The sequence below is a fragment of the Salarias fasciatus genome, chromosome 19 (assembly GCF_902148845.1).
Source record: "Salarias fasciatus chromosome 19, fSalaFa1.1, whole genome shotgun sequence".
Taxonomy (NCBI): domain Eukaryota; kingdom Metazoa; phylum Chordata; class Actinopteri; order Blenniiformes; family Blenniidae; genus Salarias; species Salarias fasciatus.
In genome coordinates, this window is record NC_043763.1 from 7,569,886 (window position 1) to 7,597,637 (window position 27,752).

The 27,752-nt window shown below is 42.5% G+C and overlaps 2 protein-coding genes across 2 annotated transcripts in view; both read right to left on the minus strand.

Annotated features, from left to right (window-relative positions):
* Positions 1-1,652, minus strand: part of LOC115406743 (claudin-20-like) — a 118,485-nt gene extending 116,833 nt beyond the window's left edge. Inside the window, exon 1 of the mRNA XM_030116952.1 lies at positions 1,629-1,652. The gene's annotated coding sequence lies outside the window, so the exon portion shown is untranslated. The remainder of the gene's footprint in view (positions 1-1,628) is intronic.
* scaf8 (SR-related CTD-associated factor 8) lies at positions 811-27,193 on the minus strand. The gene is made up of 20 exons (XM_030116955.1): positions 27,061-27,193; positions 26,169-26,252; positions 8,313-8,357; positions 7,958-8,119; positions 7,570-7,726; positions 7,366-7,493; positions 7,097-7,273; positions 6,934-7,013; positions 6,746-6,857; positions 6,303-6,428; positions 6,013-6,122; positions 5,608-5,801; positions 5,417-5,517; positions 5,100-5,213; positions 4,768-4,924; positions 4,434-4,567; positions 4,168-4,309; positions 4,035-4,082; positions 3,704-3,925; positions 811-3,576 (listed from the first exon to the last, which is right to left on the minus strand). Exons 1-20 carry the CDS (start codon positions 27,088-27,090, stop codon positions 1,643-1,645), a joined length of 4,257 nt encoding a protein of 1,418 aa, XP_029972815.1. The 5' UTR covers positions 27,091-27,193; the 3' UTR covers positions 811-1,642.
* Positions 27,194-27,752: the final 559 nt, after the last annotated feature.

Sequence of the window (27,752 nt, forward strand, 5' to 3'; positions counted from 1 at the left end):
AGGCATTATATAGATTATCACCGTTGCATAAAAAAAAAAAGAAAATATTCATTTTGGAGGAAAAAACTGGTAGCAAGCCTCCAGTGCAGGATGAGTCATCAGATATTTGAAGCTTAAGAGTAGAAAAAAATGATCTATTTTTTCCTAAAGTGGAGTATAAAGGTGGGGTGTTGTGTGTGAAATAATTAATCTGATGGGCCTAAATTAGAACTCAGGACAATAACAGGGTTTAACATCATATGCACCTTCAACTTTTATTCAACATCACAACTCCTGTAGTAGACATTTGGTCTGAGAGCACAGCAGACTATGGGATTTCTGGGAGTGTGTCTCAACAGAAAACCACTACAAGTATGAAATGAAGAAGACAGGAAGGTTAAAACATGGCTACAGGCCTGCATGCACAGAGCGGTGGAGCGTATATGGTTCTCCTCTAGGTGAGTGCTGTACAAACTGACGCGCCTGCCGTGCACACAGCAGGATCAGTCAGGTCTGTGCAGGTGAGGGGTGGCGGTGTGTCGTCGTTTTTGTAAAGAGAGAGCGGTCTGAAACAGCCGAGAAGCACGCGCAGTCTGCTCCGCATCACCGACGACAAATCCATTTTGAGGGGGGGAAGGCACAATCAGATTCTCAGCAGTCACCCAGCAAAGAAACGGACAGAAGCGTCAACGGCTCTCAAGTCACCGGGAAACTGGAAAAAACTGCAACTAAAGCGCCGCGTGGATGGATGGGACAAGCAGCAACTTGAGTTTCGAGAACATCAAATTGACCGAGGTGACGCCGCACGGTGTGTATTAGCCTGACTTTCCACCAGTCGCCGGTCAGAAAACAGTCCTAAAGCATGTGTGTTTTTTTTTTTTTTTTTCAAACAGACAAAGCATGTTTATTTCAAACTAAAAACAATATGCAGCCGACATCAGTACATCCCTCTGTCCATTTTTTTCTCCCCCCTGGCATGGTATTGATGATTTGTGTTCAAAGTATAATTATAAACAAATAACAGACATTTATTTTGGGGATACAATTTTATATTTTTAATTTATAAAGACTTTTTTTTTTCTCCCAATTAGAAGCAGCTGTACTGGTGGCGCTCTGCGTGAGCCATTTGTTCTGCTTAAAAACATACTTTGAGAGCATTGCGGAACACTATAAAAGCATTCAATGAAAACGTCGCAGCAGCATTTTAAAAGAAGAGAAGACAGAAACGGGGCCAGCAGCTGCCATTTTCAAGTATACCTCCGTTCAACCCATCGTCTAACAGCCAGGATGTCTCACTTCCTTCCATAGGAAGGTCAAAGCTAATTTTTCCCCATATACAATTGAAACATTTTGGCAGGCAGTTCAGTAAAATCCAACACGCTTAGAATAATTAAAATGGGTGGTGTTGAGTTACAACTTAAAAAAGGAAAAAGGAAATAAAATACAAACAAAATTTACTATCAATAAATCAGCTAACGAGCCTTCTATTTAAGTACAATGGTATTTGTGAGAAATAAAATCATCTGTTACTGGTTATCGGACAATAACTGGTGTGAGTCAGTAATTCGCCATGTCCCATGTGGTGGAGGTGGTAGTTTGCTGACATGAGTACAGAGAAGAAGAGACAACTATACAAAATGATCTTTTACCTACTGAGTGATGATTATGTCCCCTCAGTGTCTGTGACAGTGTCTACCACTGGCTGACTCGCAGCTTCCTCCACCGGCTCACTCTGTTCACTGTCTACGTCCTTAGGAGAGGCCAGCGGCTCCTGCTGCGGCTCCGGCTCGCTTTTGGGGGGCTGGGGATCAACGGGGGGCTCGGGAGAGGGCTCCGGAGAGGCTTCGGGTGAGGGCTCGGGGGAGGCCTCCGGGGTGGGCTCGGCCACACTGTCCATCCCAGGTCCATTGACCCACTGCGGGGCGGAGGAGGAGGCTCTCTCTTCAGAGTCCTCCTCATCCTTGGGCGGGGTTTGCTGATCCTCCGGAGACCGACTCGTCTCCTCTGGGGGGGTTGCAGCTTGCGTGAAGGCCACAGGTGAGTCCTGGGGTGAGGCCTCGGGAAGCACAGAGGCATGGCTGCTGGGCTCTGTTTCTGGAGGAGCTGTGGCTTTGGGGGGAGACTGGGCTTCAGGCTGGGATGGCGAATCTGAGTGTGGAGGGGTCTCCGTCTGCGGCGGCGACTCGGACTGAACGGGAGTCTCGGCCGGCGTGCTCTGAACCGCGTTGTCGGGCGAATGGGCTGAAGATGGAGGCTGCTCCTGAGGCTCCTCAGACTGAGTCGGGGTCTCTGTCTCGGGCTTGGAAACAGCTGCTTGGCTCTGAGATGGAGGCGGCGGAGACTTGATCTGAACCTGAGGGGCGGGCTGATTCAGGCCGAGGAGCGAGGGCTTGGCCTGAGCCTGAGGCAGAAGCGGGGACTGGAATCGAGGCTGAACCTGAGGGCTCAGCTTGAGCGGGGCGAGCAGTTTGCCTTGGTTTAGTGTCAGGTTGGGATTCAGAGGTGGAGTTGGAAGCAGAGGCGTGGGCAGAGGGAGGAGGGGTGTCCAGCCGCCACGCTCGCGCTCCCTGTCGCGGTCCCGCTCCTTGTCGTGATCTCTCTCCCGATCGTGGTCTCTGCTGCGCTCTCGGCCTCGCTCCCTGTCTCGCTCCCTCTCTCTCTCCCTCTCGCGGTCTCTCTCGCGACTGTGGCGACTGCCGTTCATATCCCTCCGGAAGTCAAAATCTCTTTCGTCTCTGTCTCTCTGCCTGTCCCACGGGCGTCTCCGCTCGTCCAGGTCCTGATGCAGCTCGGTGTCAAAAGGGCCCGGGGCGCCACCGCTCCGGTTCCAAGCCGGCGGCCCTCCAACAGCTCCGGCGTTCACGCTGGCCGCTACACCTGTGGCCCCGGGACGGCTCTCAAAGCGATTGGGGAAGTTCTGCCCAGGTGTGGGGCGCTCCTCTTGGAAGCCTTTCGGACCGCCCGGGACCTGCGGCGCTCCCCGCATGCCATCCCGCTCATCGAAGTCCCCTCTGGTTTGATTCCAGCGGTTATCAGGTGTGAAACCTGCCAGAGCCTGGAGACGTCCGACGAGGCTGGTTCTGGCTGGCTGAGACCCGGGAGTCTGGAGCAAGGGGGGCCTGCCTCCCCCTCCTACTGCCGGTGCTGCTGCTCCCCCGCCTCCTCCCAGGGGCTCCCGGTGGTCTACAGGAGGGGTTCGCAGCAGGCCCGCGTTCGGCTTCTCCATCGGAGGGAAGCGGTAGTCCTGGTCTTTGCCCTCGTCAGTTCCAGAAACAGGTTCATCTTGTGTTTTGGGGAGACTGTCACTGGCCATGTTGGCGGCCCTGTTGAAGGGGTCCAGCTGGGCGAAGGGCGCTCGAGCGCGGGCCTGGAGGGAGCTGTCCAGGAGGCCGGGGGCCGGCTGGGTGGGGCCCTGCGGCATGAGGAGCGGGAAGCGGGCGGCGGCCCCCGGCTGGAGGAGGTTGGGCCGCACGTCGAGGGGCAGCAGGCCGGGCATCCTCTGCCCACCCAACCCAGACTGATGCAGCTGGTGGCTGAGGGAAGCTGTGGGGTGCATGCCAAGCAGGCCCATCCCACTGCGCACTGCGTTCTGCATACCTGGAACAAAACAGAGAGAAAGCTTTAAATTCCTTCCACTAAAAGACACACGGCTCGTGAACTGTAGTCAAAAATATTGTCATGATAAACGAGGGAAAAACAGAAATACACGTCGGTATTGTCTTACCCTGCAGAGTGAGCTCTGCAGCATCCATTCCCTCTGCGGACTGCTGAGTCTTGTCATTGGAGGCTTGCTGAGTTGGGACGCCCACTGGGTTGAACACACCGGATCCGGGGAGGGCTGAGGGCATGAAGCTGCCAGGAATGGTGCTAGTTGGAGGAATCATTGCACTGAACGGTGATTCCTTGACACCATCTTGGCTGGAGGCCACTGAAGGCTGCACTAGAGCTATTGGGGAGCAAGAAAGTGCAAAAATATAACGCATAGATTAAGGACACAGTTTTTAAACTTCAATATTGCTTCTTTGAAAGAGGCGTAGCACGTCATAAATACTTACAAGAAGTGACTGAGGCCATTGCTGCAGTGTGTGCAGCCTGCATAAAACCTGAAAAACAGCAAACGACATTTCATATAAGCTTGTAAATTCTTAGACATCTGATATTTATATGGTCTTTTACACGAAAACCTACCAGGAGGAGGTTGTGAAGCATTGAATCCAGCCCTTATAAAAGGTGGAGGTGGCCCGTACCCGGGTGGAGGGATGCCCATAGTGACAGGGAAAGTAGGAGGCACCAACCCTACTGCACTGGGAACTGCCTGGGCCACTGGGAGCTGAATGAGACAAACATAAAGGAATTAAATAGATGAAGTCTCAGGCTGCAAACTAAACAAAGTAACCAAATTCTCTCTTCTCTCCATAGTGCATGTAAATACTGAGGAGGAGGATCTTCAGTACCTGCACTGGCATCATGGTAACCTGCTGGCTGTAGGCCTCAGCTGGGGCATTCGGCGCTGCTGCTGTAGTCTCAGAGCTCGCAGCCTGACTGGGGGCTTCCTTTGGTGGTTCAGAATTCTTGGCTGCCTCCCACTCTGCAAACACAAAGACGAAAGGTCAACAATTATATCACAAAAGTATGTTTTGGAAATGTTGAGGCTTCTGTATTCAACTGAAATCCTTCCTTCACTGAATTGGGCCAGCAGCAAAACACACTTACATAATAACTTTGACACATAAATCCTACTTAAATGAAACACACACAATGCTACAAAAGTAAAGTGGTTCTTTTCACCATCATTGACGGTCTCCTGGTCAATGATCCCTCCCTCAGCAAAGCCATCCAGGTCATCCAGCTTGACCTTTTCCCACGGTATGTAGGTAACTCCCAGATCCACGTCCCAAAACTGTTTGTACTCCTGCTTCACTCCTTTGTTCAGCGCCCATGCAATCTACACAACATAAACACACAAAGGTTAAAAAAATCCCAGCGTCTCTCAGAAGCAATGCTTGGAATATCTAAAGATAAACTATGAAAACTGAAACTCACAAGTTACATTACAGTAGGAGAAAACACAATAGGGACATTGTGAATGCAGTCAATTTAATTCTGAAGCTAATGAGGACCTTGATGATCTTGGAGCCAATCTTAAAGGAGCCTGTGCTGAGCTTCTGGCGGGCGCGGTACGCATCCTGTCTGTGGACCATACAGATGTAAGCACAGCCTCTGGGAGGTATCATCTGCAGAAACAGGCACACACAGATTGCATTACATGGGACACTGCAAGGTTAAACAACATCACATGATCCTGCAGGGGAATACCAATAAGGCTTGTGGGAAAACTAATGTTCGACTGAGGCTTCCTCCACCGATTTAACGAATGTTTTGGAGATATAGTAACCTGTCAACAAAACTAAAGGGTTAATCAACAAGGTGTGCTTACATTGATCGACTCAATCTGGCCAAACTCTTCAAACAGATTGGTGAGGTCTTGCTGAGTGGCCTTTTTGTCCACCTGGCCCACCCACAGGGTTGTGCTGCACACTGGAAAAGGACAAAAGAATGATCTTTATAAGGGAAAAAGCATCGACACATAAGCTTAAAAATGTCCAAAACAGAAATATATCCACCAACCACTCAGGGTCTTGGATCGTATGGGAGGCAGCCCTTTCTTCTGCCGCTCTTTCTCTCGTTCTCGGGCGCGCCGTTCACTTGAGTACGACCGCGACGACTTCCTCTTGCGATCTCTGGAGCGTGAGCGCGACCGCTTGCGGTGCTTACGCTTCCGTGAGCCGGAGCGGGACCTGGACCTTCTCCTCTTTGGCGACCTACCAGGAGGCAACACCATTAGATTTGTCAATTATGTTTAGACTAGTGTTTGTGATGTGCAACCTCATAATATTAACATGGTGCAAAACCAAAACCTGGCTCTATATCGTTCATTACATCCTACACTTTGTTCATAAGAACCAATGTCTTCATAATAATCATATTTTAAAGAAAAGGCTCTGTGAAGTTCCAGGCATGGTGTGCACTGACCGTGAGCGTGACCTTGAGCGTGTTCTGGACCGTGCGCTTAAAGTCTTCTTGTCCTCTGCTTCGAAGATCTCCTCCTCCATTCCATCGGGGCCTTCGTCCAGATCCATGTCCTGAAAACCACAAGATTAACGTCAAAGTAATGAAGTAACCTGCAGGCATTACATGTCTGCAAAGCAAAGGCCTGCAGGTATATAAAGATCGACTGCGATCCTCATATTGAGACCACCATGTTTATGTGTGTGACTGTTTATCGACATGATTTCTACAGATGACCCAGAGGTCAGGATTACCTGCTGTTGGTTGTCTATGGAGTCATCCATCTTAGTGTCTTGGTCCGGATGCTGTGGCTGACTGCTGCCCTGAGCAGTCGAGTTGTCTTGACCAAATATTGAGTCTTGCCCTTCTATGCCCATTGCCTGGTAGGAAAAGAGCAGAAAAAGTGATATTTACTCACTTATTTTACTATTTTCTATGTTAAGTCTGTCACCCATTTAAAAAATAAAGAGAGAGCCTCTATAAAAAGGAGGCAGACTGAAATCTCATATCATGGAAATAATTACTGAAAGCATGTTTCTCAATTTTCTGGTAGTGTTTGCAAATCTTTAATCAGTTTTGCATCGTGTTTCAATTATATTTGTAACATTAAATTCTCTGTGTCAAAACTAAGTATTTTTTAATGTTATTAATGATTTAGAAAATGACCAACAATTAAGTCTGTGTACAATTTTTTTACCTTCTGCTGGTGCTCTAGCAGCTGCTTCTGAAACTGCTCCAGGTTCTGCTGTTGGAGCTGCTCTGCCAACTGATGGAAGAGTGAGCTGTTGATGGGCTCAGACACTATGGGCCTAGAAGACGACACTTGATCAGACACACTGACTCCAAATACAGAGTTGGAGGAAAAAGGTAATAAAATCAACTCACAACTGCGATGAAGATGAGTCTTTTTTCGATTCGTCACTTCGTTCAGAATCATTCCCAAAGTCAAATGGACCCAAAAGTTTCTGCAACCGACAGACAGCATACTCATAAAAGTGCTTCTTGGATAAAAATGAAATAAGAAAGTGTTCGTTTATGGCAATGCTACCTTATTAAACGAAGAGACCCTCTGTTCTAATGGGTTGAGGCTGTTGGCTGTGGCAGCGGCGGTGAGTTGAGCTGTCAGCGCTTGCAGCTGTACCACGAGGCCGGCATCCAAGGCCTGCAGCAGGGACGGCTGAGGCTTCTGCTGCTGCATCTGCAAACTCTGCACCAGCTGCTGGAGCTGGAACAGGTAACGAAGCAGAGTTTGACGAATTAGAAACACTTATACGGCAGCTCTGAAACATCGCAGTCGAAGAGAAGACGCTCAGGGACCTGTTGGCCTTGGGGGCTCTGTAGGATCTGAGCGACGGCCGCCACGGTGTCGGTGTTGGTGATCTGGGAGGCCCAGTCAGGGAGACTCTGGACGATGTTGGCTGGAGTGGCGGGTGTAGCTGGTGTGCCTGAACACATGAGATCACCACTTCATAAAATGAACATTTATCAACAGTAGTTGATGGATCTGTGCTGTGTACGAACCAGGTGTAGTGTTGTTGACTGGTGCAGCACTGCTGGGCATAACAGGTGTGACGCTGGGAGGAGGGATCCCTGCCGCCATGTCCAGCAGGGGCTGAATGATATCGCTCTTGAAGACGGCATTCTTCTGCCACAGATTCAGCACTCGCACTATCTTACTCTGGAAAACACAAGTAATCTCTGTTAAACGACTTTTTTAAACTGAAGGTATGTTCATGACGAGCTGGAACCAAAACGCACAAATCGAAAACATCCTGATCCGACCATCAAAACACCCGATCCCTCTTCCAGTGTAACAGGATGTCAGATATCCGCTGCCATGGAACCATGACCAACCGCAGGAATGAAAACCCATAGAGAGGAACAGAAAACCTATTAAAATATGTCTGACCTTATCATCTGAAGGGCAGCGGTAGAGGTGCTGGAACGTGGCGATGATATTCTTGCTGAAGCGCGGCGCGAAGACGTCCTTCTCTGTGCCAAACTGGTGCCGCGACTGCCTGACAATCGAGTCGATGACATACAGCCCGGGGACCTTGTACTCTGGCTTGCACTGTGGAACAAACGTACAGCTGTTGTGAGACAGAGAAGTAATCTCATTTCATGTGTGTGGGGAGACTTGGATATTCTAGTCTGCTGCAGTAACACTGATGCTTCTGGAGGGCCACAACAGAGGGGACTGTGAGGAGAGCAAAGAGGCAGTAATATAAAAATGAGCCATCATATAAATGTAAAATTAAACTCACCTTCTGAATGAACTTCTCCACACTCTGGACTACGTGCTTGTAGAACTGGAAGGAAAGCAAAGGGAAAAATATTAAATAACAGAAACTAAGGGGGGAAAAAAAAATCACTATTTGGTAAAAACCTGAAGGAGGAAACCTGAATGAATAAAAAGTTAATAGATGAGATCACCTCATCAACTTTACCAATTTCTCTGAGAATGAAATACAACTGAAGCAATGATACATCCAAGGCTCCCGGTCAGAAAGGATGCCTGGTCTGACTCGGGTCTTGGGGGTCTGGACTCTTCCTGGCTGGAATTGGTATTTTCTCCTCGGGGGTTTTCTCCATGGAAAACAGTTTGTGAATATGTGTGTTTAAGGTTAATTGGCGATTCTGAAACTGTCTGATGGATAAATGTGTGTGTAGTTGTCTGTCTCTCTGTGCCTTGAATTCACTCAAAATCAGCCAGGATCGACTTCAGCAGCCTGCAACACTCAGATGGATCATAACTATAACGGCAATATGAATTCAATACTTAAATTCTGAGCTATTCAAGTTAATTTAAATAAATGTGCAAAGAACAAATGTTGGTTTCTGAGAAGGTAACCTACATCTGCAGAGTTTAAAAAAGTGATGTTTACAATTGATTCAACATAAACTTCAGCAGGTTTTTCTGCAGAGAAACAAAAATCAGACAAGACAACATGTTTGTAAACAATAATTTAAAACTAAACAGAATAATTTGATGATCTCGTTACACGTGTGGTCAACAGTGAGCTGACAGCTGGAACTCTGGGAGATCTTCAGCTAAACTGATGCTAATGGCTTCACCCTATGACAAGCGCTGGCTCTGTCTGCGTCTCTGTTCCAAGCTTTGACTCTTTAAGGCAGTTTGGCCAGCCATCTACAACAGGCCCACCAAAATAGCAGTTTATGACCTACTTTAAAAAAAGGAGCGTGCTGCTGTTGGGGTCTTGACGGGATGAAAAGGAAAAAGCAGGTCGGGCTCACCCAACTTCAAGTTAATAACCAAAGAACACCCAATTATTATGGAGCTTTTTTTGACAAATCCCATTTCCTCTCAGCCGCGGGGTTTGGGGATTGCTGCAGTTATTCACAAACCTGAGCAAACTATGCAGCGAGGATAATATACACCCCTGTAAATTTATCAGGGAGACGTGGGACTGCCGCATTGAAGTTACTGCAAGCAATAAATAATGTCTATTACAGATGTGCTGATGCAGTTCAGCATTCCTACAATGTATACAGGATTAAAGGATAATATAGGTAGAAGCACAGGTTGGAACCAACGGTCCTACTTTGCTTTCCACATATCTCAGTCTGGGTCACTTTGAGTGGTGTGCACAGCTCAGCGCTGAGCAGCTCTCCTTATGGGGCCTGCCCAGGCGGATAAAATCACTCCGTGCATGTGAGCCATTTAGAAAACATCTGTAATTTGCAGATACTAAAATAACCAGGGTTATGTTCTGCCCCTCGAACCAGCATGAGTCTCCACATGAATATCTATCGCACGCTGTGCCACCCACGACGGGAATCCTCAACCGCTGCAGCAACAGCTGTCCCTGCTCTGCACGGCTGATATCTGGTCCTTTACAGTTAATCCTAACAAACTGTTCAAATGGGAAGGAGAAAGATTGCATTTCACGTTTCACAAATTTAAATTATGAACTTTTTTTTTAAAATATATATTTCTCACATACAAGGATTTATGACTCTATTTAATCAAGTAAGATTGTGTCTTTAACCACATCACTTCATGTCAACTGTTGTGGGTTTTTCTTCTCGAGTGAAGGGTTTGCCAGCAGCCAGTAGATGGAGCTGTAGTACAAAAGATGAAGTGGTAACTGTTGAAGAGTTTCTTGAACACAAAAGCAAAGCTGCTGAGAAAAAAAGCCCAGCGACTTCATTTAAAACAATGTGATGGTTTCAAAATTCTGAAAGTCAAACTGAGATATATTTTTGTAGTGTTACATTATAATACAGTGGTGCCTGAAATCATGCACTCCAATCCTTAAGCTGTAGCTACGGTCTCTCAACTGAAACTGTGAAAAATTACTTTTAGTAATTTTCATGAATAAATAAAACATTTCCTCAGCGGTTTAACACAAACAAATGGATTCCAAATGAGTGGGTGGAAACTGTCCCACATAGAAAAGACAAAGGGACAATTTAAACAATGAAAGGAAATGATAAACCTCAAGACACCAGAACACACGCAGCCAAAACACATTTCAAGTGTGGAAAATGATTTGAATATGTTACTGATGGAGACTTTGTAACTTTATGTGATCTTTTTTTCAGCAATGTTTCTATTTACTTTCACAATAACTAAAAGCAATCTCTTTTTTCTAGTGTTTAAAAAACTTTCTTGGATTTATTACTTCTATTGCAAGGTTATTAATTCAAACGTGTGCAGCATCAGACTTATTGTGACTGCAAAATACAACTCAGAAATATGTTTGTTTGAAGGCAAGTCTGCCGACAGGAGTGCACATTTCAACAGCTGTGCAATCCAAGGTAGCGCAGGTGCACTAGTGTGAACATCCGCATCACAGCAAAAAAAAAAAAACACAAAGTGTCCATACTGAGTGTTGTTCCAGGAGGAAGTCTCAAATGACCAAATATAGTGAGGAAAAATTCCACATCTGCAGCCAAATCTAGACTCAATGTATCACTGAGCTTTCAGAAACATGCAACAAGTCATAACAGCGCTGATGAATGGATTTTTTTCAATATTCCATAAAGAAAAAAAAATCTTGTTGAATCTTACAAAATGGGCAAAAGGAAAACTGTACTCCACTGAGACATGTTTTGGTAAAACACTCATCATGGAAACACAGCGTTCCTGCCAGTTAGCAAAATGTTTTGAAGCCAGCAGAAAGAGTGGGTTTTAAACAAAAGTCACAGCAATGTATCACATTTACATTTTCCTCCCACCAAAGGATGTGAAGGAACCATAAAAACTGCAGCTACATATATTCATAGAACACCTCAGCTCAAGATCCATGCCTGCACACTTGGTGAGCTTTAGTTGTAAAAAAGACAAATGAGTGAACAGCAGCTAACAGTGCAAGAAGCACTCATTCAGAAAAAGATGATCATGAACACAAAACGCATGTGTTTTCTGACGCTTGGCCAGGTGTTAATTTTGTTTCCTTCTATGTGTTGCACTGGCAAACAATCCCCTCCCAGACTCAACAAACTGATATGATTCTTCTAAGTGTGACACTTGAGGTCGGTTGTACCCTCCTGACCCATCACATCAACATTGTTGTACAAAACACAACAGTGAATGCTTTTATCATGACAAAGACTCTGCAAGCAGAAAAAACAACCGTGTAATTTCTAACTTATTTATAATTTTCAGATTCCCATTTTGTGTACAGACTCTTCCTGTACTCAAGAGTCATCCAAGTTCAATGTGACCTCTGCCACTGAAACATGCTACAATAATGGATATTTTCTGGTTTAGCAGAATCTGTTGAGGAATGAGAGATGTTACTTTGTAGATCGAGTAAACTTTCTTGAACAGTACTCTGAAATGAGGTGAGAAAACAGAGATAACGTTTTTGTTGGAATGCTGAATTGAACCGATGTAAAAAGGGTGCATATTGAACTGTTGTACTAATTTTGAAAAGGTCATAACATCCAGTAAATTTGCAAGAATAACACTGAGACTCAGCGAAAATGCTGCTATCAGGTTAAAACTGAGCCCGAAGAAAGACATCACCTTTACTGCAGCCCTGGTTTTGGAAGCCTTTCATGGTGTCCAACAATAATTTTTGAAATAGTCAGAAAAATTAAGAGGGTGGATTCCATCTCCTCCTAAAGGTTTTGTGGGACTGACTTTCTTATGCATCATGACGGATTTCTCTATTCTTACAATGTATATACCATTACCCGAGAGCCTCCAGCAGGCTTTTCTGATGTAGCCTTAACTGATTTTAGTTATTATATTCATTATCATATTGTTAAAATAATTTTATATTTTTTTTTAGCATTTTATTGTAATAAATATTATATAGTACTTTATGAAAGAAAGCACTTTCTACGTCATTTTTGTAAGGTTCTATTTTTGCTTTTCTGTAATAAATTCATAAAGTTACATTTTATGGGCAAGCACGTTTATTAGAACGCTAAAAAGTAGTACATAAAGATGGGTCGCATATTGCATGAGAATTTTTCACCTGAGTTAAAACATTGTACTTCTACCATTTAGGAAAGATTGTGAGCATGGCTGATGCTGAAACTCCATTTTTCTGTGTACAGAATCACCGCATCTCTTTTTCCAACTTCATTATTTTTAGACAGAAGAGAGAGAGAGAAAGTGCACAGCAGTGGAGCAGAGACTAAAAAGGCCTCCTAAACAGAGTTCTTGCTTCAAACTGCAGCAAACAACCACCAATGACAAACATCCACTAATAAAAATCTAAAGATAGAGAAAAGCTCTTCCAGTACATAAATGCCTCATTCGGATCACACCGCTGTGCTTCTTTCTTTAGAGCTTTTTGTGATCAGGAGGATGACGTAAACTGCCAACAACAGTGAGAGGAAATAAGCTGCACAATTCATTTTTGCCAATATCAACTTCTATCTGCACTGAAAATGAGTAACAAAAAACCCGTAACATTCAGAGTTGCTTTTAAATGGAATAATAATGTTAATCTCATCATGTATATAGCAAATTTGGACACAATTACTTATTCTATTAACAACTAAAGGACTCATTCCATATATTTTTTGCCGATGAAATTAAAGACATGGGGACGGTGAGATGTATCCAGTAGAGTAGAAACATCCAGTCAGCTGGGAATCAAATCATCTCTAGCTGCTTCAAACATGAACACAAATGTGGACATGAGCATTTGGACGAGGACTTCCCGATTCTGGAAAAACTTAAGTCACGATTTGTTTTGTTTAAAATTGAGATCATGAATCTCTGGCATGATTTTTTTAGCCTCGTAAACCAGCCCCCCCACTTCGAATCCACATTTGGATTTTGGAGCTGGGGAGGGTCTGGGGACAAGTCAATAGAAAGAGAATGCGTCAGTGTTGCCGCTTTTTGTTTATAAATTTTTCTGGCGAATTCCAGTGGCTCAACCAGAAGTGATGCCATCACTGCGCGTAGCGGAGATACGGAGATAAACTTTAACCATCGTCTGAAAGCTGCAATAAGTAAAGTTATAGCCGAAATACCAAGTATTACAACAATCAAGTAAGAGCAAGAGTCTGCGCCTGGTGAGTTTCTAACAGGAAAAGACGTTTTTGTGTGTCTTTGCGTGTCGAGAAGCTAGAGCTTAAGAGCTAAAGCTAACCCTTAGAGAAGCTAAGGCATTTTGATGACGTATTTGTTTTGAAGCGCTGATTGGCTGAAGTGCGCTGTCAGTCAAAGGAGTAACCGATGCCCCCTGCAAGAAGTTTGTATTGGGTTGTCCCCAGACCCACCCCAGCTCCAAAATCTCAACGATGATGATGAGTGTGCGGGGCTGGTTTACAAGGCTAATAATTTTTCCCCCCACTAAATGTTTATTGTGATCATGAACTTTTAACAGTAACAAAAAAACATTCAAATGCCAAAAGAGTATCACACCTTGAGATTTCGTTAGAATGTAGAGCACAATTGTATAATAGGTTTGTTGGAGCATCTTCATGTTTCAGTTTGGCGAGTATGAAGTCGCACTGCACAAGGTTCCAGTAATTGACATCTGTCTTTGCGTCTTGCTATGTTTCGTCACCATGATGTGCTTTGTGCTGATGTTAAAGGAGATTGTAAAGATCTGTGGCGTTGCCAATCCAGGGTGGTGCAACCGCATTAAGACACACTTTAAAGCGGAATTCACAGTCATCGTCTGGTTAAACACAAAATGTCTCCACACTGCCGAATGCAAAACTTTAAGTTGAGTTCATATAGGCAGGTGACTCATCCATTTTAACGCTCTTTACTGCAGACTTCCCTCGGCTTTAACGTCTCTCACTCCAGTTTTCAGCAGGCAGGCTTCCTCCACAGAATCACGTGTTGTAAAGACAATTTGTCATTGGTTGAGGGAGGAGTCAGCTGCAGTGCTGCATTTGGGGAGTGCTTGAAAAAGTCAGGCATTTGTTTATGATTGCAGCTCGTAGTATTAAACGCTCTAGAATTGTCACAAGTAGAAATGACTTGACGTGTATGTGTGAACTAATATCGAGAATTTTTTTCCAGCGATTTATCATGCAGCCCTCATTTCGATTTGTGTACATGCCATGAAACTTACAAGTACACAGATTTGTTTGCATGTCCAGCGGTAAATTCATTCAAAATACTGTGAAAGACAGCAAAACGACTTGACAAAAAAGATCCAATATGCTGCAATACAGACTAGTTTCTAGGCAACTGATTGAGAATGCTTTAGAGTTTCTGTGAGAGTGCAACAGGTTCAACAAACTTTGTTCTTACTCTTACAATGTCCTTCAGCCTAAACTTAAAAACTCAGAAAGATTTCCTGTCTTGATACTTTTAAAATACTCCAAAAGAAGAAAGCCACCAATGTGGCCTTAATAAATGTTGGTCAGCCCACTACTTCCACTTTTTCAATGTATCTTACCTACATGTACAATGAGGCTTTAATTCAGAAACAGAGAAAATAATCTCTCACTCATGTTTTTGATATCTCAGTTAAGAAAAAAAAAAAAAAAAGTGAAACGTCATGAAATTAAAGGGTGGTAAATGACCTACAAAGTTTAAACAAAGAATTATTGAGGTAGTTTAGGCTCCGTTTAAATGGTAACGTTTTTATGTTTCCATTAAAAAAAAAAATTAACATCAGCATTTCCACACAAACTGCAGAAACACTGAAAACGATATAGTTAGCGTGCCAGGCCACAAGGTGGCAAAGTTGGTAGACCTTTTTAAAGGAAACCACACATGCATGTCTGAAGAAAACAATAGCTCCAAACGATCTATCGAGAGTACCCGATATTTGCACGGACAGAAGATGATTGGATGCTATGAGGGGTGAATCTCAACAATAAGACTATGAATATAGATGATAAAGCCAGAATGTGGACTGGAAGTCATGCCATTGTGGTAGCTGCCATGTTTGTTATTGTCCGTCAACTTGAGAATGAGCAAAACTATTTGCAATGGCGGGGGGAGTCGGAGCATTTCAGAAAAGTTCCACCTTGAAAGCTGTTTCAAGAAGTGTCCTCATTGGCAAAGTTCAGCGCTGTCATATAAATGGACGCCTGTTGCGTTTTCACTCATTATCATTTGACGTGTCTTAGGCTACTTCTACTACTTTCAGATAAAATGTGATGAGAGTTGAACGATTCTGCCACTGATCAGATCGTCCAATCGACTCCCTGTCTGATACCTGATCTGACATGGTGTGTGACACTGTTAGTTTACAGCCTGCTGCTTGAAGTCAGTGATCACAAGTTAAAACTATTTATTATTCACATATGAAAATATTTCATCCATCCACATCCTGCCATTTCTGACATTATTTCACAGAGAAGGCAGGAAAAAAAATATCTGAATTTGATTTCAACACTTTCACATTCAGACGGTTATGGTTGGAAAATGATCGCAGTTACACCAGAAGTGCTGCATGTCAGGCTGCTGGTTGGTGCCCTGTTATAGTAATAGTGCCACCCATGCAGAGCACAGTACGATGTAAACATTCAAGCTCCTTCAGACTGTCTTTTGTATCGTAGCAGCACAGTCAGCATCTGGTCTGTGAGAAATGTGTCACTGTGTGCAATCCGAATAACAGTGTAGCGCTCTGAAATCCTCCATTGTTAATGCTGCTGAGCCACTCGCACATGTGCCAGAGAGCTTTTCAGTACAGCTGTTTACATGGAGATCAGTGGGTTTAAAAAAACACTGCAATCTGGAAGCAATTTTTCAAAAAGTGACATAGAGGGTACAAAGCTGTGAAATTCACTATTACTGATCATTCCATTGATTAACGATATCTCAGATCACTAATTGGCACAACCTCAGAACATGTTTAAGAAATGACTGATATTTACTAACAGCTTTTAACTTCAACAACTTTCCACAAATACTTTTCAGTTCTGCTCTGAAACACCAAACTGGATAGGAAAATTCACATTACAGCAGGTGATAAGATGAAACTCATGACTACAAAACATTTTCTTCTCCATATTCTAGCAGTACTGTAAACATGTACACAATAAAATGAGTAAAAAAGTTAAATTAATGAATTCATCAAATTGTGAATGAAATCAAAGCTTCTCCTCCAAGACTTTTTTCACTGTGTTAAACCAATAGATGGCACTTGTGGTGCTGGAGGGCTTCAGTCCTGCAAGATTTCCTGCTTCAACACACTTCAATGAAGTGAGTGGCTCGTCATCAAGTTTTCTGAGGAGCTTACTGCTCACTGAACCCAGGCCTGTTGAAGCAGGAAGTCACTGAGGACATGCTGGACTGCAGATTTCCAGGACCAGAAGTGGATATATATCAACAATCAGGACGCATTTCAATGTACAACAAAAGGCAATACTGAACTACAATTCCTCAATGTGACCCACCACTGCCCTCAGTGAAGTTGATTTAGAACTGAGTTGTTTTTCGATGAACACTTATGCATCAGGAATCAACTACATATAAAAGTATATAAAGAATGCAGAGGTCCATAGAAAGCTTAGGTGTAGCTTTAGGTGGATTAACCACTGCTTACTTTGCTGTTGCTTTACTAGGTAATTAGTTGCCGTAGCTCATAGCAGTGGACAAACTGTGAGTAATCAGACACCAGCCTTGAAATTTCAGTCTATTGAATGATCTCAAGCCATCTGTGCCATGTGTGAACTCCCCTTCATCATTTGACCTTAAAATCAGCCAGGAAAAACGGTCACGACTGTTTATTCTGCGACGGGCCAAATCATGCAATGTATGACTGAATTCTCTGTTCAGCACCTAGCCCCTAATACTGCATTTAGCAGAGCATCGGAAACAAGGTGACTATTTTGGAAGAGATCTGACACAAATAGGGCAGTCACAATTACTACAATATTCGCTAGTCACGATTATTTTTCATATTTGCAATTACTGAGCATTATTTTATTCACAAAGCTGCATAAAACAGCTCTGAGTGTGACGACAAGACGTCACAGCCTCACTGTGTCGTTTCCCTCTCATCCTGGTCGGATATTTAGATATTTAGCGAGGCCAGCATGGAGGGTGAGGAGTATGGCGGCATCACGCTGGTACGGTCAGGAGCACATGTGGGACAAGCGCACGAAGCAGATCCACGCCAACAGCTGAGCTGTTAAAAATATGGGCGAGCAAATTACTTTTGCAAGCGTTTTCACAGCGCCCACGGCAGAACATCTCTGCCAGCACGAGCAATATTGTGGCCCAGCATGGAAAGAAAAAAATCATGATTTGAGCGCAGAGCTACTGTCATTACTCTCCTCGCCGAAGTTTCACCTGCTCGCTTGCGAGAACAGGTGGGCGGAACCTGTCGGCACTGTTTCCCTAAATTTAATAAGCTACTGTCCTCGTCTCTTGTGACTGACAAAAGGCAATACACTTTGAAACATTACTACTATACTAAATGCGGTAAAATGGTGTTCAATCAATTTTTTTTTCGCAGAGCACCTTTCATAATGATTAAAAGCAACACAAAGTGCTTCACAGCATTTAAAAACTACAGGATAAAACTACATGAATCACCAGGACAGCTGTGAATCTCAGTCGTGTTTTTAACATCTGTTGTTGCTGGTAGTAACGACAGACGCTAGAGGCAGTCAGTCACCAGTTAATTCAGTAACAGCTTGATATAGAAATGGTAATATAGTAAAAAGCCAAAAAATATGACTTTGCTTTAATGCTTCCCCTGTTGCAGCAGGTTGATAATAAAGGATCTTAAGGAGCAGAGAGGCCACTTACGTCTTTGTTTCAAAACATCATTAAACTGCTCTTAATTATTAAGGTGTACAGGATAGATAGCATGTGTATTGGTAAAGCTAATTATGTAAAGAGGGAAAAAAGAGACAATATATTCGCCAATCGCAATTATTTGTCTGACAATCGTCTCCAGAAAGGTTGAGGAAGAAAACTGTTCATAGTGTTTTTTCAGAAAGGTCTGACAGGTTTTGGGTAAAGTGGATCTGTTGATATGCAGCAGCTCTCCTGCTGTTTGGTTATCAATGCAAAGACAACAATATGAAACCTCCAGATAACAATGCTATCAGGAGCTTTTACCTCAGGTTACACTGATAATCAACTATGTATGTATACATTTCATAGCAGAATGTCACCTCCTATTTTAAATCGAAACAAGCTCCAGGCAGGTTTGTAAAGTATCACCTGTGAGATTTCAAGATGAGTCTCGTCAGATTGCTTTCCTCTTTCAAACTAAATCAAATAAAGACAAATACAGAAGACTGATGAGAATGAAGCAGAACTCCACTACTGATCATTACAAAGTACAACACTGAAAAACAGAGATGCTTCCTTCAAGTGTGAAATGAATCCTGTGATTATAAAAATGTGATTGCAAGCACAGCTTCAAAAACATGAGTCCCTCTAACAGCTGGTGCAAGTCACACCGGTCAACACAGAACGAGGCCAAATCCCAGTGAAGCCACGCTTACTGCAGCCTGGAAATGAGCTCCTCCTATTCATCTCCCATGATGCACACCTCACAGCATCACTGCTGTCCAACGCCTGAAGATCGGTGGTAAAATCCTTGTTTGCTTGACTAGATTAACTCAACGTGAATTAACTAATAAAAATGTCCTGTTTTTCAAACAGGAAGTGGATCAAGTGGTCAAATTTAATGACAGGGAAAATATTATGAGCATGTTCATCTTTAAAAGCAGACGTCTGCTTTGGTTTTGGTCTCTAAACAAAAAAAGGGAGAAATTAAATGGATGAAGAAGGGGTCATATTGAGGTAACATAAGCAACTTAGGTGTTTACTTGCAATGACATGTTGAAATGTCAGCAGCGCCGCTTCACATATAATACAGGTGATATTAGCTCCAGTCTTCAAATACTGGGACACAGTGAGCAAAGAGCCGGCCATGCTCACAGTCATCACCTCCTACATGAGCAGCGCAGCTTTCTGGCATGTTACCAGTATGTTACCGGTATGTTGCATTTGCAGCACGTTGCTCGCATGCGCTGAGTTTGGCCTTGCAGCGCTTGCTGAAGCTCCTTGAAGTCATGCACTTGTTGAGAAAAGTGAGGTGCATCACAAGCTTTTTCAGGCGCAGCGCTACAGTTTGACATGTACAGACACCACAAACTGCAGGCTGATGGCAGCCAAGACAGGATAACTCTCCATGTGGGATGCTGCACATCTGGGCCTTTCTGGGAGCACCAGACTCACGTTTTTGTCCCGCAAAGACTTAAACTTCAATACAAATCGCTTATGTTTTTTGTGCATGGAGGACAATACACTAAGTTTTTTTTTAAGCTGAGCTTATATGTATGAACAGCGTTTGGAAAACTATACACTGACGTCTTGTTATTTCAAGGGTTTAAATTCTTATGTATCAAACAATATCGTAATGTATTGAGTTACATATCAAACCATATCTTCCCTTATGACAGTCAGCCATAATATTTAGTCTATAATCCAGTATGATATACATAAAGGCAGTCTAGAACATCTTTACAGACTGCACTTTCAAATTGTACGTTTTACTTCCAGCAACATCAATTTTTCACATCAACTTCCAATCTAAAATATTAAAACTAGATTCAAGTGTTTTTTTTCACACCAAGAAATTGTGTGTGCAGCAGACATGACTCACTGCTGCTCTGTCAAAGCAAACATTCACAGTGTATGCACTGTAAGACACACACACACACACACACACACACACACACACACACACACACACACACACACACACACACACACACACACACACACACACACACACACACACACACACACACACACACGTGGCATTAATACGTAACTGAGCAGTCCTATGAAGAGATGCTGGAGCAGATTTAACCTTTAATTTATTTCCACCTACTCGCCCACATTCTGCACATGGCGAAAGCACTCAAAATCACTGACTCCTGGAGACTCCTCATCTGTGTTTAAGGATGTGTTCGAACTTGTTTGGTTGCTGGAAAATGAAAATGAACTCTTAGTGCTGTTGCTGTGTTAGCACAGTCCATGTGATGGAGAGTGAAAGCAGAAATGCACAGTAGTGTTGTGGTTAGCACTCTTGCCTCAGAGCAAGAATATCCCCAGTTCAAGTCTGGGTGACTTTCTGCGTCTTGCTTCCATGTTTTCCTGATCTACAAATCTTAAAATAGAGACTGACTCTAGGCGTGAATGTGAGTGTGTCTCTCAGGCTGCAATGACAACATCTCAAGTGAAAACCAGGGATGCAACAATACCACTTTTTAAAGGACGAATACTAAGCTTTAGCTACTTGCTGATACAAGGTATCAATACAAGTACTTAATAAATCACATTAAGCGTAATTCATATCCTATATGCAAACGATATGCAAAGACTATCACAAACCACCTCCGCACACCTCCAACAGCCTTACAGTTTACAGTACACACAGTGCACAGTGCATAGACGCTGCACACTGCCCAATGAGTAGATTATAGACCGCGGGACCAAGCTTGCCATGTGTCCCACACACACTCACTTCAGCCCGCTGTTAATGAGTGCATCAGTCATATTTTAATCATGTTCAGCATGTAGCATTGCTAGTGAATGAGCCCTAAAACCCTTTGGCATGTAACATGACTCAGAGTTATATGTTGAGCAATATAAATAATGAGCAGCATTGGGCTAACTCTGCTAGTCCAAATATCACTGGTGATTAAGTTGCTGGTGTTGCACAAACTAGCTTTCTCTTCGTCTTGATATTTTGGCAGAACATAATTAACAGTCTGTCTTATTTCTGTCTTCTCATTGAGATTAAAAAAAAAAAAAACCTCCAAAAAGCTGACATTGTTTGTGCTCTCCTGTGTGAATGCTGGTGGCGTTACATGACATGACTTAGTATTGGCCAAGTTTTGTCAGGGATCTTTTTCTGAGGACGAGTCCTCTGTACTGGTGAAAAAGCATCATTTGTATATTTTCATTCCAAAAAATGTTTGCATAGCAACATTCTGAAAACTGTCTGTTTACGTGGAAATGGGCACAACACTGAAAACTATGTACTTAGCATGCTGAGTCAAGTGTTGGTGTTTTTGGTTGTCTCTGTAATGAAAGGACAATATGCTCTTAACATCGCCAATGACGAGTCCACAGACATTCATACAGACAACCGAAACTGAATTGCTGTTCCATGTGACTCAACTATAAAACTAGTAAGTCCTCCCAGGACAATATGAACTAGGAGTCGTGCTACTCTGGAGGCTGCTGTTATTAGTGTTCATCGAATCAGCATGAAGATAAGAGGTATGAGTGTGTCAGCTGTAAGCTGACCAAATGTATTGATGACCGATTTTTAGAAGCATGTCACTTTTTATTAGTTTTAAGCATTTCTTTAAACGTGGTGAAAAGTTGTTGCTTGAACTGTCGCTACATGTCTGAACATCTCTATCTGTGCTTCAGACGTAGACATAGTTTCCCTTGTGAACAAACTTAGAATTGCTCTAAGACTAACATGTTGACTAACGTTGTTACATTAAGCTAATATTGTGTTGTTTTGCTCTGAAAATGAGACAACGCTGAGCAGAGTCATCCAGAGCCAACAATCCCGAGAAGCAGCATGTGGATGCATTGTGGGATCTACACTGTGGAGGCAAACCCACAGACAAAGCTGTTTGTACACCTTGTAAAAAGAACACATCTTTCTTTAACAAGTCCAAGTTCATCTTAATAAATCATGGGTCATTTTGAATTTATATTTAAAAACACTGACAGCCCTAATATGTGCTATCATACATATGCTATCCTGCCAGTTTTAACCTCCTTTATAGATTTTTTTTTAAAGGTTTTTTTCACCTGGGTAATAATCTCAACATGCAATACAATTAGCTCAGCAAGTTATGACAGGCAATCCGTTTCTATCTTTGGAGCCAAAAAATCTTAGCTTCTTTAAAACCCAAAAATAAGTTAAAAAAAAAAACAAAAACCTGACATTAGCCTGGATCACGGGGAAAACTGAATTGAGAACACTATATTGGAAACAAAGGACAGGATCCTGCACAGTTCATGAACAACACATCCATGTGAAATAACATGTGCTGCAGCAGCAAAACATAAAGTGAGCAAGTCAGAATCTAGACTGGGACCGAGAAGCTCTCCAAACTGACTACTCTGCATCTATATGAAGAGTCCACCATGCCTAGGAGTCACACCAAAACACAAACACTGTCAACCAGGTCAGTTCCCAGGACTCCACATTCAATCAAAACAAAACCAGCATGGATCAAGCACACAACAGTCAGGACAGCAGAAGCCTTGCTTCCCTGGGTGTGTGAGAGGAAAAACCGAGCTTAAAAATGACTTTAAGTCTTCTTCCATCTTCCTTTTGAAACAACCCATACTCCTACCTAAGCTGGTAAGGGATTCTCTTATCTCTTTGTAACTCTCTCCACCCCATCCTCCTGCTTCACTTTCAGTGCTTTGGGGGAGCTGGGAGAGCTGCTGAGGGAAGGGAAAACGGGAGTTATTCACAGGCAACACAAGGAACAGCAACAACAAAACAATCACACACTACAGCAAGTACACTTCTGCTGCTAGGCCTTCAAGTTCTCCATGTGTAGTTACAATAGAGTAAAACATTAAAGAGGGGAAAAAAAGTTGCGGTAACACTTTACTTGGAGCACCCGGTACAACACATTAGAAGTAGTTATAAACACTCATAAATGATCACAATGATTTGTAACTCACTATACAGCCTAGGATTAGGGTTAGGGTTAGGTCCTGGCATTGTGATCATCTATGAATGTTTATAACTATAGCTACACGTGCTATAATGGCATTATAATGCTTTATAAATGTACTTATGTGTTATACAGGTGGGCTTCAAGTAAAGTATTACCAAAGTTGCTTTTCTCCTAAATGTGTTTACGCTGAACTGCAGTGATCAGAGTTTTCTCTGCATTTCATTGTGTTCTCTCCAAACCAGTAACTGGAAATGGATTACAATCATTAAGTTGAACATTCAAGCATTTAACATTTTAATTCTCCTAATTCGATAATGTGTCTTTGCCTCCCAGTCAGAGCAATATATATAAAAACATGTTTGAACAAGAATGTATGTCACTTCTCATGAAAATAAGACAGTAGAGGGGTAATTGAAAGCTTTTAGCCAATCTTTTAACAGAAATCTAGAGAATTCACTGCAAGTTAGAGGCTATTCAAAAGTACAAATTTACATTTGGGAAACTGAATGCTCTTCCAAAAAATTGCATGAGTGTTCATCTAAACTGATTATGCACTGATGTTTCCTCAAATCGCACTATGGACTTGAAATGTGCATTGATTTCAATGAGTGTCCAGTTATTAAAAGATGGTCACACAGACTGAAACACTCATATTCCAAAAAAACAAAAACAAAAAACAAATTAACTCAGAAATTGTACAAATGTCGATATGAAATTCAATGACGGCCAAAAATATAAAGTAATAGGCAAATTTGTTAAATATATTTCATGCTGCAGCTGAGTATGATTCCAATAGAAGGGGACAGATTTTTAGACGGATCCGTACAACTCACGTTAAAAAAACAAAAAAAACAAAAAAAAAAAAAAAAAAGACACTATGCTTATATTTTAGTCAGTTTTGTCATAGTATGGTCTTATGTCTGGAAAAATAAAGCTAATGCACGTCATAAAGTGTGCAAATCCGGGTTATGGCCCCTGCCTTCATGTTGTAGGTGCTGTCCAACCAGCTTGTACTGAGCAGCATGTTATCTGGCTTCTAACAAAGCTTGTTGACCCTGTCTTTATTTTCAAGGAGTGGTGGAGCAGGGAGACACCTCAAACACGCAGATAAGGGCCTCTACAGGATTTGACACCACCGGCTTACAGGATTAAACCACCAAAAAGTGTGTGATGATTACGGATGGCTGACTGTAACATCAAGGCACCACCAGTCTGAATATGTCTGACAGCTAAGTTAGAATACTATATTTTTCACAAAATCAACAAAGCTCCTTATCAGGTGGGCCTGCTATCAGTGCTCCAATATATCTAGATTTCAGGAATCTGTGTCTACAGTGTGGATTTGGTGGGATGGAAACTTGGTAAACATGCCAGAGAGATTAAAAAATTTTAAAAATGAAGAAATTAGTTGAAAAAACTGGTTCTTTGTGGTTTTTCAGCGATAATAAACATGTAATAATTGACAAACCATAAACTCGCTTAAAGCTACATACAGATTGTGAATTTAGTAGTCTATAAGTTCATTCGTGAACATTACTTGTATGACGTGAATGTGAAGAATTTGGCGTGCATGCATGTGTCAACAAGTCATCGGCTTTGTCTACTAGACTAGAGGCAATTAATGACAAGAATAACCGTTACTGGTGTCAAACCAAGGTAAATATATGAAGCAAATCAGGAATACAACATTTTATTTTGACTCAATTACATTTGATTTGAATATTATCAGTGTCTTGATTATTGTTGCTGCATTCCTACTAGTTAAAAGTAGCAGCAGCAGCCCGAGTCCATTGTAGCAAGATGGAAATCTTTGACACTGTTTCAGATGATCTTTGGTTACGAGACTGTAACAATGGCCTGAGTAAGCCTCTCCTATGGGACATAAAACCATCACGTGGTCTCGATTGCTCATTTTTGTCTGGGAAAGCTTTCAATATGCTGTCACTGCTAAAGGTGCCTGTTAACCAACACTGTCCAACAGGCTGTAAGCACCACCAAACCATGAAACTGTATGAGTTAGTCTTTTGTCATTTCTTAATATATTATCTTGACACAGCCCAACTAGCAAAGTCATTCAGTCAATTAGATCAATGTAAATTTCAGCTCAACGTCAGATTCCATAAGATAATTTAAACCACATAAAGGTGAGGGAGGAGGATTAGTCAGCTGACTGAATGCAAAGATGGAGCAGAAAGCTCCATTATCATAACATCACAAAATGTGTGAAAGGGACAGAGGGTGAGCGTAGGTCGCATCATTCTTGGTCTGCTACAGCGGATCATGTGATCTGCATGTTTCATCTGACACTCGTTTTAACCCAGGTTGTATTGCATGATTTAGTTAAGAATTACCAGATAAATACCAGACAATAACATGTGTTAGCAAGTTCTTTAAATCACCCGTAAACTTTTTTCCAACGCCTGGCTTAATTATTAGTCTACATATCTAAATGCTGGGACGTGAACTACTGCCTCGAGGCTTGGAGGAAAAATCACTGTTTAGTTGAACTTACTCGATCAAATGAATCTACGGGGAAATTATTTAAGCATTTAAGGTTCAGATATTAAAAAGCACAAATGCTTCTGTCTCTTATGATTAGGTTTTATTATTAAAATTTCTACTTGGATTATTTGCAAAGGTTTTCTTATGGTTAAGAATGGAAACCACGGATATGGTTTGAATACCGCAATATTTTTTAACAGCTTATTTTATGTTTATTTTTAGTTGAAGCCACTAACAGGATGGTGTCTCAATATTTAGGTGTTCGCTAAATTAACACTTTTCAGTACAGTACAGCCCAGTACAAAAACAAATGGAGACAGCAGCATATTTCATCCTTGTGTAAATACCATGAATGCATTTGTCTTTTTAGAACAACTGGAATCCATTTGAATACAAAAAGAATAAAAACTTGACAAATAAGCCGATATGATCATTTTGCTCTATATCACTAAAGTTTAATGATAAGGAAACCATTTCCTTTATTCATCAATTACCTGCCTCATCCTTGAACACTACATACTTACTTTTATTGCCTTGATTCCAGACTTGGTGATCTGAGTCATCTTGGCCTTGGAGATGGGAGGCTTGTACTCATTCAATGAGTACAGCTGGAAGGGAACAGAAAGCATTGTAAATGACACGATGAGAACAGTACATCACGATCACACCGCTGTGGAGATGCAGAGCATTTTCCTTTGTCGTTGATGTGATGCTTGTCAGACAGTTAACACGTCCTCGCCTCAGACTTAATGCATTTGTTTTTAACATCAATAAAAACAATAGTGGCGATTTATTAGCGGTCGACTGTGGGAACTGATATTGAAAAGCATCGGCTATAAGTGGACAGTGAGGCCGTGCAGAAACACACACACACACACCGAATTCAGTGTCAATGCAGACAAATGATGGTTTCGCTAATACTAGCGCCCAGACTACTGTTAGCCAACCTAACAGCATTATATGTCTAGATTACTTCCTAACTGTAATTACATTATATTTATTGAGGAAATGCACATTTCTATCAGTTACTGTCGTTTTAAGCAGATGGAGGGAGTGGTGTTTTCTCCAAGCCCGTATTATTCAATAAGCTCACCAAGTTATCACGCAACTGAGGCGGGTTAGCTAACTTACAGCGAGCTAACCGCCGATAGCTGTGGAAAATGCTTCGCCAGACTTCACTGCTTTACCACGGTGCACCTTTCAAAACACACCCGTTCTGCAGTTCATGTGCGACTAATTAACATGAAATAGACACTGTATAACAACCACGCCATCTCCGCATTGTTGTGGTATAAACGGCGGCCTTGTGTGAGACTCTTTTTGCTAATTGATGCTAACGTTAGCCACCTAGCTAGCGCAAACGTGAATTAGATAACACGGCGTTGAAATGGATTTTTACAAGGGTTTGGAACGAACCTCATTGTTAAAGGCTTTGACGGCCTCCATTGTGTTGCAGTTCGGCTCGCAGGACACAGTAATTATCTACAGATATCGCCTCAGTAGCCGGCTGGAGACATGCTTGCCCGACGTTTGGTGAGATGGAGGAGACTGCCAATATGGCGCATAATAACCTCAATGGAGAGTCCACAGGGGGAGAGGCGACTCCTAGCGGCGGGTTGGTGGTACTGCATTGTTCAAGTACAAAGACACTGCAACAGGCACTGTTTCAATAAGTCTGGATCCCTGTCTGCAGGATAAACACTGGACAATGCATCACGAGACAAACACGGAGAGGTAGAGTTTGCATGTTCTCAATGTGCATTCTTTTTTATTTGCACCCATGCTCTGGCACAGTAGATGCTTTACCACTGTGGGTTCCTGAGCAAGACCCTTGACCCTGATCAGCTCCCCAGGGAACCTTAATGTGGATGCTCACCACATTCTACAGATAGGATGGATACAGTTCAGATCAGAAGTGAGCAAAGAGAGGATGTATCAAAGTGTGATTAAGCAACATGTTAAAAAATAGCAGTTTTTGGGAAATTTTATGCTGACATTTAAGTGAAATACTTGGATACAAACTAAAACCTCTTTCTATATTTTTGCAAGTTCTCTCGAGAAATTGTGCCAGAAAAGGAGAAATGTCTGGGAAATGACATTGCTGGTCG